The sequence below is a fragment of the Rhamphochromis longiceps genome, linkage group LG12 (genome assembly GCF_057381845.1).
Source record: "Rhamphochromis longiceps isolate RC_006_pf linkage group LG12, R_longiceps_female_GT1.1, whole genome shotgun sequence".
In the NCBI taxonomy this organism is placed as follows: domain Eukaryota; kingdom Metazoa; phylum Chordata; class Actinopteri; order Cichliformes; family Cichlidae; genus Rhamphochromis; species Rhamphochromis longiceps.
The window spans coordinates 35169978-35189310 of NC_140568.1; the positions used below are offsets into that span (position 1 = coordinate 35169978).

Below are 19333 nucleotides of genomic sequence, written 5' to 3' on the forward strand. Positions count from 1 at the left end.
TAATATGGAACAGGTCAAAAAGGCTGTTACCTGCTTTCAAAACCTCAACTTAAAACCCAAGTTGTGGTTAAAGTGCTTAAGTTTCAAATATAGTATTAATCTTTAGACCTAAGCAATGTATGAAGTCTGTTACAACAGTAGAATAATAAGCCTTGCATGCTTACAGAGTGAACAGGAGACTTTGCTGGAGCAGCGGGAGCAGCAGTGTCTTCTGGAAGCTGAGCGGCTGCGCTGTGAGCGTGAGGAGCTGGAGGCCCAGCTGCTGGAGTACCAGCAAAATCTGGACAGACTGAGGGAGGGTCAGAGGAGTGTAGAGAGGGAGAAGGAGAAGATCGAAGCGCAACAGAGACTGCTCCAGAGCTGGAGACATAGCCGCCAGAGCAGCCTGCCTGTTATGATTCCACTGGGTGAATACAAGGTAATTCAGGAAGCGGAAGATGATACAAGAAAGTGCATTAATGCAGGGGATAAAAGTACAGAAAGATTCAAGTAACAAAATAGATAAATACATAAATAAATGAAAACAAAACTAGGAACGATAGAAAAAATAAAGCCAAAAGAATTTGTCACCTCTCCTTCTATTTCATGTCATTTTGATGTCCTAGGGGTCTACCCACAGCCGCTCAGGGAGCCTGGATAGCAACTGTTCAGTGTACAAGAATGAGGCAGCTTTGCTCACCTCACTCCAACAGAACCACCTCCACCAGCCCACCAACAACAACCAGCACCAGCATCCTCTCTCCATGCCAAGAAAAAACCACGAAGACCCCCTGCACAGTTCCACCTATTCGACCAACCTCGGCCTCAGTGCCAGCCTCTACAACAGCCTCAACACCCTGCTGAGCCAGACACACAGCAAACAGCCGCTGGATGGCATGACATACCCGAGCTACGGTAACAGTCATGACTGTCCTCAGGCCCTGAATGACTCCATCCACCCCTTTGGCAGCAGGATCACTACACACTCACAGGAGACCAACACTTGTAAGACTACTTACTATATATAAAGCATGGTAGAAAGTGCATGCCTTTTTAAATGAGTATTGTACATATTGTGCTTTTTCCAGCCCTCATAAACAACATCTTTGTCTTGACAGTTGAAAGTGATTCTTTTGACTTCCTGCAGTGGGTGTCTGGACCCACACAGGAACGTGGACACACACTGAACCCTGATCTGTGGCACTGTATGTGTCTCATTTGACATTGCCTTGCTCTGTAGCTCTATTAAACCTCATGTTCCTGCGAGGTGCTGTGATATTATTAACCCATCCACTGCTGTGCATTTCTCTGCTTATTTCAATCAGAACTCTTGAATTCCTAAGTCTGTGTCTTTAGATACAGAGAAGCTCCGCTGCTGGATGATGCTGTGGCCTTATTAAAAAGCAGAGACCCCAAAACTAAATCTGAGCCCTGGCTAAATGAAACAACTCATGCCTGTCAGATGTGAATGCCAAAAAGCTGAAGGAAAGTGGGGGGAAAAGGACATGCCTAAAAGCTGCTTTTGACACAGTGAATTATAGTATTTTAAATATTGATTCTCACATTTCTCAAAGAACGTTTTGTGTTAGAACTTGATTTCAGATCTTCCTCTGCTCCTTTGTCTTGTGGGGTTCCGCAGGGCTCGATACTTTAGAAAGCAGAAAATTGCTTTCAATTGTTATGCAGATGATACTCAGATTTATGTGCCCCTAAAACAAAAGGATGTCTACTCCATACAACATGCGACCGTGGCTCAGGGGATTGGGAAGCTCATCTGTAACCCGAAGGTTGCTGGTTCGATCCCTCTGCTCTCTCTGTCCTGGTCGTTGTGTCCTCGGGCAAGACACTTTACCCTACCGCCTACTGGTGTTGGCCAGAAGGGCAGATGGCGCGATATGGCAGCCTCGCTTCTGTCATTCTGCCCCAGGGCAGCTGTGGCTACAACTGTAGCTGCCTCCACCAGTCTGGAGTGAATGAATAGTGGAATTGTAAAGCGCTTTGGGTGCCTAGAAAAGCGCTATATAAATGCAATCCATTATTGTCATACAAACAGCTAAGTGCTTTGAGGAATCAAATGAGTAGATGGCGCTAAACTTCCTAAATTTTAACGAGAATAAGACAGAAGTTGTGTTTGGGCCTTGTATCACTGGTCTGCCTTTTCCTATCGACATAAGCCCGCTGGCACAGTACATAAAGCCCGCTGGCACAGCCTGGGGTTTTAGGATGGACAATCAGATCAGTGCACTGGGATAATCCAGCTTCTTTTAGCTGAAACAGCTGGTTAAAATGAAAAACATTCTGTCAAAAGATCACTTTGAAACAGTAATCCATGGCTTCATTATGTTTGTGTCCTCTCTGTCCCCTCTTAAGCTGGTGCAAAATGCCCCAGCACGACTTTTAACTGAAACACGAAGAGAGAGCATATTACTCCTGCTTTATCCTCACTGCACTGGCTGCAGACCCATTTTAGAGTACATTTTAATATATATATATATTTTTTGTTGTTTTTAAGTGCTTAAATGGCCTTCCCCCAGCTGACCTCTCTGAGCTGCTGCACTTGCACTCCCCTTCCCGGTCACTCAGATCAGCTCACCAACTGCTCTTGGATGTCCGAGGACACGGCAGCTGCTCATGGGGGCAAGGCTTTTGTTGTAGCAGATCCCAACTTGTAGAGTTGGGAGCTGGAGTAGATGGGCCTCCTCAATCTGAATATTTAAATCTGCTCTTAGGTTCCCTGACTAACTTGTTTTGCCAAACAAAGCACCTCTTTTGTTGGGCATTTGACCCAGTTTGAGATTTTTATTTGATTTAATTTTGTTTAAATTTTTATTTTATTTTATTTTATTTTATTTTATTTCTACTGTTTTTACTGATGTGTCATGTTGATGTCCTTATTTTGTTTAGTAATTTTTATATACATATATATTTTTTCCTTTTTTTTGTATTCTTTAAATTGTATAAATAATACAAAACCACTGACCAAAACTTTGGTGTTTCTAAAGGGCTTTATAAATAAAGTTGGCTTGACTTGACACTTTGTGTTGTTCTTCTTTCAGCAAACTTCAGACCAGTGGTGGACAAACAATCCCCGGATCTGTGGAGGTCAGAGGTCACAGGGCATAGACTTTATGAGGACGGCTTCTCTTCCTCTCACTCTCTTAACCCTCTCCTCCCCCCTCAGGCGTACCTCTCTCTCGAGGGGCAGAATAGGGATGAGGGAGTTGAGGAGAACATTGTTTACCTCTAAAGGTCCATGAGAGAAAAATAAACAATATAGGCCACCAGTTGTATACTGAACAAACAGTAATATGTCTGTTGCTTAAATGTGTGTGTGTGCATATATGTCCATGTAAATATGATGGATTTATGTTCATCTTTTAAAATCGGAGTACAGTATGTGCCTTTATCATTGTATGTTGTGAACTTTAACCATTCTCCTCCTGTGTGATCAAACCATTGTGCCTTTTCACAAACAAGCTCTTTGTAAATCAGCTTTTATATTTGTACTTCTCGTGTTTTCACTTCTACCACAAATCTTTTAAGTATCTGTGCACTTGGTTTGATGACAAAGGTACCTTTGTGCTACAAACCTTTTGACTTCAAATACAAGAAAGTCAGGACAGATTAAAATTGATGTAATTTACGTCTTGAGCACTTAAAATGAAATAAGAATATATGAGAAGCCAATCAACCCCTTTTTTAAACTATATATAGATTATTTCTCCAAGTGATCTTTAATGATATTTATAAGGGATTGTGGGCCTCTACGAGAAATAAAAATAGACCTATATTGTGTATAAATATGAAATACATGTATAGTTTTTCGGAGCGGCTACCTATGCACAATATGTTGAATTGTTTTCTCACTTAAGTGCCAAAAATATATTGCTGTCTGATGCTGTAGTGTCTGTGAAGAGAGGGTGTATTTTTCCCCCCTGTTCCTTGAAATTTCAGATAATTTATTGCTTAAAAATTGCTTCATGCACTGTCAACGTTTATAAGATTTTGTTTGAAAATTTGACTTGTAATCTTCATAATCAGAACTGTGTTATCATATTGTGTGTGTGTATATATATATGTAATATATATGTATATATATATATATATATATATAAAACTGTTGTGGCAAACATCTGTTTTTGGTGCATTCTTACTTATGTGAAAAACGGCACAGCACCATTGGTTTAACATTTAAACACTCCTCTCTTGACTTCCGATTATACATTACGCAACACTCGCACTTCTACTCATACTAACACTTGCTGCTGACTTATTAGGCTTTCAGTTGGCGTGCTCGGTGAAAAACGGTTCACATGAGAGGATGATAAATGTCAGGAAATCCTTTTTCAGCCTTTTCGGGTTGTATCTGATATTTTCGAACACTGAATGTTGCTTTGACGATGGTAAGTTGGGTTCGTTTATGTTCTTTCTGATCATTTTAAAGTTCTCTCAATATGTCATCTTGATGTGTGCTCAATCACAGGTAAAGAAATTCCGGAAAGTTGATTCTGTTCATTGTCTAAACAGGACCAACATTCTGGGACCCTGAATGTGTAACTTTACATCCTTCTGTTCTGTCATACGCCAGGCTGTTATCTGCCAAAACCAAACATCACTCTGAAAGCTATTAATGACAAGCAGACCCTTGTGGTGAGCTGGTTGGTAAAACACAGCAGTTTTGTGGGTGACATTTATGAGATCGAGCTCAGCCGCACTGAACAGCACACCGTTATTTACACTGTGAGTATTGAGAGGTGTGTTTTCTGTTTTTAATGCTGTTTAAAAGTCATAGAATACAGTCAGAATGTTACATATAAAAGATAATTTGTATTTTTTCTGCCAGGTCATCACAGAGAAAGACAATCTTTTTTTTTCCATTACCACCACATTTAATTGATTCTGTAATCCTGCTTTTAAGACCTACCAGTGTTATTATGAACAATTATTTCCTGTTTTTTAACCTAGAAAAATGTGAGCGTATCACCTGGAGTTTCGGCCAAATACACATGGACATGGATCTCTGATCTGCCTCTGGAGTGTGTTGATCACTCTGTCAGAATGCGATACTATAATCAGTCTGACCAGAGTCCTTGGAGCAACTGGATAACCAACTCTGGTGAGATGTTATGCTGATCATTAAATGTCAGCCTACGTGTTTTACTGATGAGGTTAAAAAGCAGCAGTTGTCGTTTTCTTAGGAATGAAACGTTTCTCAACATCTGTCTCTTTCAACATATATCTTACGCGTACAATGCAAATATGTACATGGTTGGGAAATAAGGCGTTGTCTGCAACACTTTTTTTTTTTTTTTAGTTTACTACCTATAAGGGAAGTAAAGTAAAAAAAAAAAATGTAATAAAAATTAAACTTTTTAAAAATGTTATAGTTTCTGTGGGTCATCAGTCTGGACTCAAGGCAGGGTTGTTGTTTTTTTGTAATAGCCAAGCGAGTCCAACAGCGAGTCTGTTTGGCATTGTCTTGTTGAAATAAGTGAGGCTTTCACTGAAAAAGACATTTCATAGATGCATTTATTACGTATTTATCTTTTAGAATGTTGGTTATCTACAATTAATCAGGCAAAATGTTTACATTTTGCCTACAGGGTTTACATGAGCTATTATATATATTATTTAAACTGCATTTTGTTGCCTTGTACTTGTGACATGTGCAATGACAATAAAGTTGAATTCTATTCTATTCTACTGTATTATACAGCAATTTTTTAATATAATTTCCCGTTTTCAATGACTCAAAAGGAATCGGGCACATTTACTACTGGACACAATTTTAAATATATAGATTTTTGTTAATTCTTGGATGAAAATTATTTTGAGTCAATGACAGCCTGAAGTTTAGAAACCATCACATCACCAAGTGCTGTATGTTCTCCCTCCCACTGTTTACTGCAGTTTGTTGCTTGTTTTTCTGTCTCTGTGACATCCTGTGTCATAAAACTGCTTCTTCCAGCAATCATATCATGTAACACTTACAGTCGTGTCCATGTCATAACATTGCCTTTACCAGGTGTGACAGAATACTTTACTGCGTAAAAACATATTTTTCCTCTTTTCTTTTGTGTTGCTTATCCTTGTGGTCAGACATGTTTGACAGAATACTTTGAGTCAAAAGGTGTTTATTTCTTCTTCTTGGACTCTTTTCTTGGGGGGAGGGGTTGTTAAGTTATGTAAATTCTAATCGATTTCATCTTTCGTCTAAACAACCATTCTTCCGTTTCTTGGAATCTGTATAGTCCTCAGGTACGACGTCACTCATGAAGTTAAAAGAAATTGCCCATGCCGTATTGCACTAATCCAACCCGATATCATTAAGGATGGTGAATGAACGACACACTAATGACAAATCAGATGGCCTCTCTCCTCAATAAGCTGGAGGATGCAATGTTCATCATTTCCAAAAAAGAAAACAAAAGTCTGAAAGCTTTGATTGGTCAGACTACAGAACAGTTTGCCACGCAGCCTTAATCCACCTTAATGACCTTGGGTGCAAAGAAAGCAGAGGCATTTCTGAATCCCCTTTGTTTTTTGTGTCTCTGTCAGTGCAACAATACAATTTTTGTTCCCCTTTTAAGAACCCTAGAACATACCAAGGGATTATGCATGAAATTCTGAACAGCTCTTCATCAGACTGCACTGTAACTTTACTTTGTCTTGCAGGATTCAAAGCAAACGATAAGATCCACATTTTCCCCTCCAGCCGTGTGCTGAGGCAGGGCAGCAGTGCCATGTTCTGCTGTATTCCCCCAACAGGGGTGAACGTTAAAAGAATGACCTTCAGGAACGAGGAATACCGTCTTTTGAGCATTGGAGGCGGAGTAAAAGCTATCACTGTAAACAACCTCACTATCCCAAAAGGAATAATTAAGCATTTGTTACTGACCTGCGATGATGCAACAGGCAAAAGTTTTCCTGTCTTGAACTATATCAGTTGTAAGTTTGAATCTTTCTTTTTTTGTATTCTTTATTAATTTAATGCAGAACTTGTACATGTATAACTGTATATGTATATGTGTGTATATTGTAGTTCCACCCCAGAAACCCAGAAACCTCAGCTGTGTAACCTTTGACATGGTATCTGTCAGCTGCACCTGGGATTCACCCAGAAAGCGACTCCTGCATGATCGCAACGTGCAAATTTACACTCTCCACATAGAGTAAGCACATGAAGTACACACCTTATATTGTAACACAATGTAAGGCATAGATGGCAGTGATTTTCATAATATTGGACTGATTCAGTGCTGTGGAAAGGTTTTGAGCCACCAGCCATATTTTTATATTTTGTTTCAAAGGAGCGACACTTATTGAGAAATTTTGAGGTTTTCTGAATGTCTTATAAGGTTTTTCTGGCATATATGAGCATGTCGTGCAGTGTGTTCCCAACAAATTTGAGGAAACTGGAAAACTGGAGTACAAAAAAAGAAACAGCAGCCCCCCACCCCCACCCCCCCAAACCAAAGTATCTACAGCAGATAGCTCAAAGTCACGTCTCCCTGAAAGATGAATCATGGGAAAATTCATCAGTACAAATTTCATAGGACACAAAAGATTTATTAAGCCTAATATAAAGTAATCAAACCATAAATATTATTTCACAAAAGTGTAAGCTGATGTGCTGGATGTGTTTGACGTCTTTTCCAATTCTATTGTTTATTAAAAACACAGAAACTCAGACAAGGCTCCCTTCACCTGTGAGCAGTCATCATGTACTTTTCCAGCTGTGCCACACCTACAAAATTATAACATCAGTGTGTGGGTGAAGGACAAGCTAGGAGAGGAGATGGAACGTTATAGCTTCAACATCTCAGACAGAGGTCAGGGGTCATCTTTGTGTATACAACATATTCTCAGTTATGTTTTTGAAGGCATAAAGACACGTACATGTCAATTTAAACTGCTCTGTGGTTGATGCTTTCACAATTTACCTACACTGTGTAGTGAAATCAGCGTCAGTGTTGTTTTTGTACTGTTTGAATGTTCACTGCACAACCAGAAAATACACTGATATAAGATACAGTGGGGCAAAAAAGTATTTAGTCAGCCACCGATTGTGCAAGTTCCCCCACTTAAAATGATGACAGAGGTCAGTAATTTGCACCAGAGGTACACTTCAACTGTGAGAGACAGAATGTGAAAAAAAATTCCATGAATCCACATGGTAGGATTTGTAAAGAATTTATTCGTAAATTAGGGTGGAAAATAAGTATTTGGTCACCTCAAACAAGGAAAATCTCTGGCTCTCACAGACCTGTAACGTCTTCTGTAAGAAGCTTTTCTGTCCCCCACTCGTTACCTGTATGAATGTCACCTGTTTGAACTCATCATCTGTATAAAAGACACCTGTCCACAGCCTCAAACAGTCAGACTCCAAACTCCGCCATGGCCAAGACCAAAGAGCTTTCGAAGGACACCAGGAAAAGTATTGTAGACCTGCACCAGACTGGGAAGAGTGAATCTACAATAGGCAAGCAGCTTGGTGTGAAAAAATCAACTGTGGGAGCAATCATCAGAAAATGGGAGACATACAAGACCACTGATAATCTCCCTCGATCTGGGGCTCCACGCAAGATCTCATCCCGTGGGGTCAAAATGATCATGAGAACGGTGAGCAAAGATCCCAGAACCACACGGGGGGACCTGGTGAATGACCTGCAGAGAGCTGGGACCAAAGTAACAAAGGTCACCATCAGTAACACACTACAACGGCAGGGAATCAAATCCCGCAGTGCCAGACGTGTTCCGCTGCTGAAGCCAGTGCATGTCCAGGCCCGTCTGAAGTTTGCCAGAGAGCACATGGATGATACAGCAGAGGATTGGGAGAATGTCATGTGGTCAGATGAAACCAAAGTAGAACTTTTTGGTATAAACTCAACTCGTCGTGTTTGGAGGAAGAAGAATACTGAGTTGCATCCCAAGAACACCATACCTACTGTGAAGCATGGGGGTGGAAACATCATGCTATGGGGCTGTTTTTCTGCCAAGGGGACAGGACGACTGATCCGTGTTAAGGACAGAATGAATGGGGCCATGTATCATGAGATTTTGAGCCAAAACCTCCTTCCATCAGTGAGAACTTTGAAGATGAAACGAGGCTGGGTCTTCCAACATGACAATGATCCAAAACACACCGCCCGGGCAACAAAGGAGTGGCTCCGTAAGAAGCATTTGAAAGTCCTGGAGTGGCCTAGCCAGTCTCCAGACCTCAACCCCATAGAAAATCTGTGGCGGGAGTTGAAAGTCCGTGTTGCTCGGCGACAGCCCCAAAACATCACTGCTCTCGAGAAGATCTGCATGGAAGAATGGGCCAAAATACCAGCTACTGTGTGTGCAAACCTGGTAAAGACCTATAGTAAACGTTTGACCTCTGTTATTGCCAACAAAGGTTATGTTACAAAGTATTGAGTTGTATTTTTGTTATTGACCAAATACTTATTTTCCACCCTGATTTACAAATAAATTCTTTACAAATCCTACCATGTGAATTCATGTATTTTTTTTTCCACATTCTGTCTCTCACAGTTGAAGTGTACCTCTGGTGCAAATTACTGACCTCTGTCATCATTTTAGGTGGGGGAACTTGCACAATCGGTGGCTGACTAAATACTTTTTTGCCCCACTGTACATGGTTCGTGTGTGTGTTGCTATTAGTGTTTCCTGTTGTGAAGTCGCTGAGAGTGAACCGCGGGGTGACAGACGCCACAGTGTCCTGGAGCATGCAGGAAAGCTTGACTCGTATGAACCTTATCTGTCAGGTTGCTACAGTCCCACTCGGCACCGTGGAGGTGAATTCATTTAAGTTAACAATAATAATCATCAAACTGTTGAGTGTAGATTTGACATTTTAGTGCATGTTTTTTTCCCCATTTACTTCTGTAACAGCTGAGGTGCAACAACATTATGAGCAGTTTCTGCGACACAAAACTGGAGCACCTGGTTCCCAACACGAAGTACAATGTCAGAGTACGCTGCACTGTCAATGGACGACTGTGGGGAGAAGGGGCAGAAGAAACCTTCATAACAGGTAAATATAAATATAATTAGAAAAAATGTTGTTTTACAAATATCATATCGTGTTCAAGTCCAGATTTAATAAAGTGTGAGAAAGACTAAAATTATTGAAGGGCAAAAATTAAATTTCAGTGTTTAGCTTTTATCTGCAAAATGATGCTGCATGAAGGAGCAATTATTGCATACAAACATATTTTTCTCTTGTGTTGCTTATCCTTGTGATGGGTTTGTTCATTTGAAAAGAGACTTAAATGCAACATTTGTGTTTGCAGTTGTTTTTCTTAACATGATCTTCACATGAAAAGTCATCAGTGCACAACGATTTATTAAGCCAGTTATAGAGTAATCAAACTACAAGTATTACTTCACAAAAGAGCAAGCTGACACTTTGCTGGATGTGTTTGAGGTCTCTTCCAATTCTCTTGTTTGTTAAAATTACAAATACTTGAAAATATCAGTAAAGTAAAAAGCAAGAGCTTAGCAACAAACTCCCAAAGAACTTTCATTCTTTCATTTTCTTTCATTCCCCATGTACTATCAGGCTTTGATACAACACTTTTCTTTTCTTACTGACCACTCAAAGCCACATTTCACCATATATTTTAATCTACATGCTGTAAGTACTTTATCTACTGTGGCCAATTTAGAATCACCAACTAACCTAACAAGTCTTGGTCTCGGCTTGCTTTGGTACATACAACAAACAAACAAAGTGCTCTAGTTCAATGATCTGCTGCCTGTTATGCTCTAAACAAGTCATTTTCCTCAGATCCACTGGTGTCCTTGGATTTATGGAGAAGAATACAGCCGCTGTCTAACTCGCGCACTCGTCAAGTTACTCTGATGTGGAAGCCAGTAAGTCATTTTTCTGTGCCCTTTAAGCACAAATACTTGGTGGAATAGTACTCTGGTTTTAGAGAATATACAGTATGTCACCGTTACCTTGAACATCCTTCACCCTTAATTACTAATTTATTCTCAGCGTATTGCTGGCACAGCAGCCACAATAAACATACAAGAGTACACGGTTCAGTGGTCACAGGAAGGCCAAACAGAGTCGAAGAACAGCAGCGTGGGCCAGGCAGTGGTGTCCATTGGCCCAGGAAAGTGTGACTTCACTGTCCAGGCTGTCCTCCCCTCTGGCACCTCCATCCCCGCCAACATCACCATCCCACCAGCAGAGCACAAAGGTGAACAGCTTCTCTACACCCAGAGTCTCTTAAATTTAAATGCTTACTTAGACATTTAACTGTTTTTTTTTTCCTTTGACAAAACAAAGGGTTACAAAAGGGTTAAAAGGGACTTTTTAAAAAACGTTTAAGACTGATTATAACAATTTCAAGTAGTCCAGCCTAGAAATGTAAATGTATTAACAACAAATATCTCTGTTGTTTGTTTCCTTGAATTAAAAAACGAAAAAAGTGAAACAACGAGTGTCACTAGAGATTAATAACAAGTATGATTCAATGCAGAGAGGTCTATTAACACATAGTGAGTGAGGAAGAAACACCCAGTGCATCATGGGAATCCCCCAGCAGTGTACGCCTATTGCAGCATAACTAAGGGAGGATTCAGGGTCATCTGGTCCAGCCCTAACTACAGTGGGGCAAAAAAGTATTTAGTCAGCCACCGATTGTGCAAGTTCCCCCACCTAAAATGATGACAGAGGTCAGTAATTTGCACCAGAGGTACACTTCAACTGTGAGAGACAGAATGTGAAAAAAAAATCCATGAATCCACATGGTAGGATTTGTAAAGAATTTATTCGTAAATCAGGGTGGAAAATAAGTATTTGGTCAATAACAAAAATACAACTCAATACTTTGTAACATAACCTTTGTTGGCAATAACAGAGGTCAAACGTTTACTATAGGTCTTTACCAGGTTTGCACACACAGTAGCTGGTATTTTGGCCCATTCCTCCATGCAGATCTTCTCGAGAGCAGTGATGTTTTGGGGCTGTCGCCGAGCAACACGGACTTTCAACTCCCGCCACAGATTTCTATGGGGTTGAGGTCTGGAGACTGGCTAGGCCACTCCAGGACTTTCAAATGCTTCTTACGGAGCCACTCCTTTGTTGCCCGGGCGGTGTGTTTTGGATCATTGTCATGTTGGAAGACCCAGCCTCGTTTCATCTTCAAAGTTCTCACTGATGGAAGGAGGTTTTGGCTCAAAATCTCACGATACATGGCCCCATTCATTCTGTCCTTAACATGGATCAGTCGTCCTGTCCCCTTGGCAGAAAAACAGCCCCATAGCATGATGTTTCCACCCCCATGCTTCACAGTAGGTATGGTGTTCTTGGGATGCAACTCAGTATTCTTCTTCCTCCAAACACGACGAGTTGAGTTTATACCAAAAAGTTCTACTTTGGTTTCATCTGACCACATGACATTCTCCCAATCCTCTGCTGTATCATCCATGTGCTCTCTGGCAAACTTCAGACGGGCCTGGACATGCACTGGCTTCAGCAGCGGAACACGTCTGGCACTGCGGGATTTGATTCCCTGCCGTTGTAGTGTGTTACTGATGGTGACCTTTGTTACTTTGGTCCCAGCTCTCTGCAGGTCATTCACCAGGTCCCCCCGTGTGGTTCTGGGATCTTTGCTCACCGTTCTCATGATCATTTTGACCCCACGGGATGAGATCTTGCGTGGAGCCCCAGATCGAGGGAGATTATCAGTGGTCTTGTATGTCTTCCATTTTCTGATGATTGCTCCCACAGTTGATTTTTTCACACCAAGCTGCTTGCCTATTGTAGATTCACTCTTCCCAGTCTGGTGCAGGTCTACAATACTTTTCCTGGTGTCCTTCGAAAGCTCTTTGGTCTTGGCCATGGCGGAGTTTGGAGTCTGACTGTTTGAGGCTGTGGACAGGTGTCTTTTATACAGATGATGAGTTCAAACAGGTGCCATTCATACAGGTAACGAGTGGGGGACAGAAAAGTTTCTTACAGAAGACGTTACAGGTCTGTGAGAGCCAGAGATTTTCCTTGTTTGAGGTGACCAAATACTTATTTTCCACCCTAATTTACGAATAAATTCTTTACAAATCCTACCATGTGGATTCATGGATTTTTTTTTTCACATTCTGTCTCTCACAGTTGAAGTGTACCTCTGGTGCAAATTACTGACCTCTGTCATCATTTTAAGTGGGGGAACTTGCACAATCGGTGGCTGACTAAATACTTTTTTGCCCCACTGTATATGCTTTAGCAAAAAGGAAAGTTTTAAGCCTAATCTTGAAAGTAGAGATAGTGTCTGTCTCCTGAATCCAAACTGGAAGCTGGTTCCACAGAAGAGGGACCTGAAAACTGAAGGCTCTCCCTCCCATTCTACTTTTAAATACTCTAGGAACAACAAGTAGGCCTGCAGTGCGAGAGCGAAGTGCTCTTATAGGGTGATAATGGTACTACAAGGTCATTAAGATAAGATGGGGCCAGATTATTTAAGACCTTGTATGTGAGGAGCAGAAGAATTCAATTCTGGATTTAACAGGGAGTCAATGAAGGGAAGCCAAAACAGGAGAAATATGCTCTCTCTTTCTAGTAACCTGTTAGTACTCTTGCTGCAGCATTTTGGATTAACTTAAGGCTTTTTAGGGAGTTTTTAGGACATCCTGATAATAATGAATTACTGTAGTCCAGCCTAGAAATAATAAGTGCATGAACTAGTTTTTCAGCATCACTCTGAGACAGGATGCTCTAATTTTGGCGCTATTGCACAAATGGAAGAAAGCAGTCATACAGTTGTTTAATGTGCACATTGAAGAACATATCCTGGTCAAAGACAACTCCAAAATTCCTCACAGTGTTACTGCCATCAAGAGTAAGCATCTGGTTAGATACTGCATTTCTAAGATTTTTATGGCAGAGTACAATAACTCAAGTTTTATTAGAATTTAGAAGCAGAAAAACACTTTGCATTTTCAAATCTACTCAGCCAGGGTCTAAAGTCCTGAGTTATTTTGCTTTGTTTTGGACTTTTCCCCCCAGAAAATCTCCCAGTACAGAAGCGTTTAGACAGTACCAGCGAGGGTGGTTTCAATCTGACATGGGAAGATCAGAGCACTGCCACCTGTGGCTATGTTGTGGAGTGGTGCGTGCTGGGAAATGCAGTGCCTTGCACTCTGCAGTGGAAAGTGCCAGAGGGAAATAATGCATTGTTATTACATGCTAGTAAGTTTTATTGTTGTTTTCATTCAGCAATTAATGTAAATACATTTACTCTTGTTTAGCATTCACTGTCATATTTTTATTTTTAGGTGAATTCCAAGCAGGTTACAGGTATACATTTTATATTTATGGATGCACGGACAATGGATATGGACTACTGGAGATACAGACTGGTTACTCACAGGAATTCAGTGAGTTTTGTTATTGCATGTGTGTGTGTGTGTGTGTGTGTTGTATTCATTTATTATGTATAGAAGAGACATTTGAGGCTGAGCGTATTCTAATGTCATAATTCTTCTTACAAAGTGCAGTTAAGATTGACTCTCATGTGATTATACTCTTTGTCTGTTCTGGTAGGTTCCCAAGTTTGTCAGAAATACCATAATTTTTTTTTAATTAATTTTTGACTCTGCATAGCACCAAAGTAGATTTTAAAATTAAATATATGATTGAAGTGCAGACCTTCAGCTTTAATTAAAGGGGTTTAACAAAAGTATTTAGTATATACCTCAAGTATTCAACCTGAATTATACAATGTTCCCTGTTTTCTGAAACTGAAAAACAAACAGTTCCAGGGCCATGAGGCCTGTTTCCTCATTATTCCACGACAAATTAAGTAGATAAAAGATGTGGAGTTTAAACAGAACCAGTTTTTCTTGACTTGTAGGTTTTCTGACAATCTCGGCTGCTTCAATTGCTTATTGTGATCCAAGAATGATACCATGATATTGAGACTGGGACTCTGTAAGCATCATGTCATCTTTAGCTTTTTACCTTGTTCTTCTTTTAAGTCTCTGGTCTCTAGCACAGAATAGGATGGTGAGAAAACTTCTATCATAGTTTGGATCTGGAGTGTGCAGTTGAAAGTAAACGTTTTTATACACTGTAAAAAAAAATATTTTTTTTAAACTGTAAAAAAACAAAACATGAAACTTTTTTTTTAACAGAGGTTGCTTTTAATGGTAAAATTCAATGTGTTTACAAAACACAGAAAAAAGCCATAATCCTTAAAAAATTAATACAGAGTAGTCCTTTATTTTAAAATGGTACATTGTACTGTACGTTTACCATTTTTACAGAGTAGTAGTTAAAATTTTGACACAGGATATCCTATCTTTGACTAATAGGGGCACCCTGTAAACAAGATAGTCTTTCCTGTTTTGCAGTTCTGATATGCAGAGTGGAGTAATTACTGTGATGCAATCATCTGAAGAGCTACATGTTTAAATAACAAAATACCATATTAGTATAGGTATTTTATAGAAGTTGAGGTTTTGAACTCCGGGGAAACTTTGTTTTGAGAAACTGCATTGTTGCTTTGACACCAGCTAAGCTGCAAATGTTTTAATTAGTTCGGCCTTCCTTCCTCATTACTATCTCCTGTTTCTCAGATTCTGTTCAGCGCCCAAGTCTGGTTGAACCTGTTCAGAGTACTTCCTCTTCTGTGACACTGGAGTGGCATTACAATGAAGATGATCCAGCTCAGCCAGCATTCATCATGGGGTACCTGGTTACAGTGCAGGAAGTAGGATCTGTTTTGCTGCCAGGTCAGGTTGCGAGAGAGTGTGGAGGAATAAACCAGCAATGTTGATCTTCTTCATCTTAATCTCAGTCTGTGGACGTGTTCTAATTATTTACATGATTGAATTTATTTCATATTTCTGGGCAGTGTCAGATAAACCTGATTTGCGTTAAACTTAGTCAGGATGGTGCCCAGCACAATTATTTAATCTGTGTCTCATCCTGTGTACATCTAGATGGGTCCAATGTCTCAGTTGCAGAGCCCCATGTGAAGTTTGTGACCATAGAGAGTCTGAAGGAGAACACAGAGTATACTTGCTCTGTGAGTGCTCTCACTAAAGAGGGGCCTGGGCTACCAGCCAGCATTACCTTCAGAACCAAAAGCAACTGTGAGTTTTAAAACACGCAGGGGGATCCCAGAGATACCGCTACTGAACTGTATTCTTTCCTGGGAGAACCTTTGATAGAAGATGTCAACTTCCAGTGCATGAAGTAATTAATTTCAACTTCTTTTTCCTCCTGTAGACTCTTCTCTCATAATCAAGGTACTGACTCCCATCTTTTTACTCATGGGCTTCACTGTTCTCCTGTGGTCCCAAGTGAAAATGTGAGTAAGGTCATCTTTCAATAGAGACCTAAAGATAGAATCCTGAAGATGATGATATAAACCATTTTGAACTCTTTAAAAAAAGAAACTATCTGTTTCAGTGTGAGGAGCAGGCTGAAGGAGATATTTATTTACCCTGTGGATATGAACATTAAAACTCCAGAGTTCGAAAGCTTCCTGCATGAGGTATGAGCTAATCACTGAGAGAGCAAAAAAAAAAAAAAAAAAAAAAAAAAAAAGCACAAAGAGGAAATATCCAGCCTAGGAAGGAATGATATCTATTTCTGACACAAGATTCTAGCTGCTCAGCAGTCCTAGGTCTTTGTCATATTTTTGTTTCATCATAAACCAAATGTTTTTCCACTGATGGACTGCAGGCAAGCCAGTTCAGCCAGCTGATTCTCCCACTACAAAGCCATGTTGTTATAATGACTGCAGTATGCAGTTTAGCATTGTCTTGCTGAAATATGTAAGGCCTCCTCTGAGAAAGATGTCTGAATGGGTGACAGTGTTGCACCAAAACGTGTAGATCAATTGCATAGACACCTATTCCCCCCTAATACCATCAGAGATGCAGGGTTACGAACTGAGTGCAGATAACAAACCGAACGGTCCTTCTCCTCTTTAGGTCCACAGAAGACGACAGCATTTCTGTGTTGTCTTCACGTTTGGCTTGTTCTTTGCATGGTAGAACTGTAACCTGTCAAAGATTTCTGGAAGTCTTCCAGTGCCCTTGCAGTGATTTGCAGGAATGAATCATGCCTGTTTTAAGTCAATTTCACCTGAGGGCCCAAAATTTAAAGCCATCCAATAAGATAATAATCAAAGTTTTCATTAGTTGTCCAAACATTATAAACAGATTGGTGAATCTCTGCCTATCTTTACTTCTGAGAAACACTGCCTCTCTCAGATGCTTTGAGACATGCTGCTACCATCAGTCTAAACCTTTGATTCCCCGCCCCCGCCTAACTAGGTTTGTGTTTATATTTGGATTTGTGCCTGTCACTTAAGTTATCATATCTTCTTTGCACAGACTGATCAGTGGCTGCAGTCTCAGAAGCCAGAGGAGTGCATCAGCTGTGACATCCAGATTTTGAATGGCAGACCCTCTCTAAATGAAATAACCGCACTGAGAGATTCTGAGCTTATGAATGAACCATGCTCTCCTAGTTTGCAGTCCTCGCTTTCATCTTCATCACCTTCTTGCATGCTGCTCGAAGCAAATTCCTGTCCACAGTTAGCTACTCTGCCCTGGGACAGACCAGCCTCTCAGCAAGTCACAAGCCTGATGAACAGGAGTTACTTATACACTTTGAAGGAGGGTTACTCTGAACCACCTAACGTTGTATTCAGTGAAACCAAATCAAGCTTTGAAGCCTCTGACTGCCCCCTTGAATCATGCGGTGTCATATATGGTTATATCGCCAATGATTCTTTATAAATACTGAGTCAAGTCTGACTCAGTATTTCTTCCTGTCCCATACCGTAAATACATAATTTGTTTATTAGACATATTGTGAATCAGCTATCCTGTATTCATGCTAAACTGTAAATTGCAGAAGTGGTTTTGTTTAAAAATGATATTATATGGGTGTTATCATAACAAAGAATTAGTAGTGCACAAAACTCAAATCAGATTGTCTAAAGTTTGATGTGAGAAGAGAAACAAAAACTCAGGATTTTGCTCAACTGTGAAGGAACTGGAGATGTTATCTACAGGATGTAAGTGCTGCAACAGATAAGGTAGATGAGCAGGCTTAGATGTTTGCATATTTTCTGAGCATGACTTTTTAACATAGCTTGTGATGCAGAAGGTGCTGATAGTGGTGTAGTTGTTAATGGGATGTAGGTATAATGCTTGAAGTGCCGTGCTATATGAATCCATAGTTAAAAACGCGACTCGTGTAGCATTGCTATTAGCTCATTTGGTTCAGCAGGTGACTCATGTGTCCTTTGAAATGAAAACATGAATAAAGTGCTTTTCTATATAAATGTAAGAACATTATTAGAGGTATTAGTTTAGGAATTTTTAACACTGCCATCTTTTCGCCTTTTCTCCATATCCTTTTAGACATCCCAGCCCTGTCTGATTCTGTGGCATGCATGCTCACATTCACACTAGATTAACTTGGCTCAACTTGTTTTCTTTTCAGAATCCTATTAAATGGCTTTCTTTTTATTTTCAAGCATTATTAAAATATCCGTTTTCTTTCTTTTGTCATGAAGGTTGAATTAAAAAAAAAAAAAAAAAAAAAGGAAAATTAGAGGAAATGTTTAGTCATCATTTCTCTGGAATTTCTCGATCAGTGACTCATAATTGGAATTTTACACTTCAGCTCAGGTCTACTTGTTGTAACAGGTTGTTCAGCAAATTCTCACCTAAGTTTACATGCATTGTGTTCTATACAGTTATTATGCAGTTAGCACACCGGGTACAGCTCATAATCTAATTTAATACAAAGTAGATTCAGGTTGTGTTCTATCGTCTTGCACATTTACATTTTACAGTTGAAATTAGTGGGGGGTTTTTTTTAGCTCAGTTATTTCTAAGCCTTCTAGGAAACTGAGTGAAGTCTATAGCATTTCAGACTCCAGTTATGATTCTATTTTAAGATCACACCTTTTGATAACATGTTGATTTATAAACTGTTACAATTTGTTTTTGACCAATAGTTGAAAGTACTAAGTATTTGTACTCATATTAGTTTTAGTAACTAACACAAAGTTGCAAAAATGCCCTTCTGACAGGTTGTTCAAATAATACCTTGTATAAGGCAGAACTCACACATTCACCAAATACTTTTCATAAAAAGTAAAACATGACAATTAGGACATCTTAATTAAATCAAGTCCTATCCTTGTATATTCACTGTTTCTGCTGTTAATCAAACCACACATCTGCCTTTTTTCCATGCCTTTAAATCAAATGCAATCAAGCCATGACTGGTTTGGATAATTCAAATGTGGAGTATCATATATATTCATATTTAAAATCAAAAGTTTCAGTATCTCTACTGAAATCTATT

General features: G+C 39.8%; 2 protein-coding genes across 8 annotated transcripts in view; both read left to right on the forward strand.

The window, feature by feature from the left end:
* Positions 1-4103, forward strand: part of LOC146657742 (rho guanine nucleotide exchange factor 28-like) — a 47705-nt gene extending 43602 nt beyond the window's left edge. For all 7 annotated transcript variants that reach the window (XM_085426047.1, XM_085426048.1, XM_085426049.1 and 4 more), the window contains 3 exons: positions 167-418; positions 606-984; positions 3036-4103. In XM_085426047.1, coding sequence (XP_085282173.1) covers positions 167-418; positions 606-984; positions 3036-3226 — 822 coding nt within the window. In that variant the 3' untranslated portion in view covers positions 3227-4103. The remainder of the gene's footprint in view (positions 1-166; positions 419-605; positions 985-3035) is intronic.
* Positions 4104-4300: 197 nt separating this feature from the next.
* osmr (oncostatin M receptor) lies at positions 4301-18481 on the forward strand. Its single transcript, XM_085426059.1, has 17 exons — positions 4301-4382; positions 4568-4719; positions 4945-5095; positions 6655-6927; positions 7022-7151; positions 7663-7811; positions 9646-9779; positions 9877-10018; positions 10775-10860; positions 10988-11195; positions 14000-14182; positions 14269-14370; positions 15571-15726; positions 15937-16089; positions 16226-16307; positions 16409-16493; positions 17341-18481. Exons 1-17 carry the CDS (start codon positions 4301-4303, stop codon positions 17746-17748), a joined length of 2676 nt encoding a protein of 891 aa, XP_085282185.1. The 3' UTR covers positions 17749-18481.
* The last annotated feature ends 852 nt before the right edge of the window (positions 18482-19333 follow it).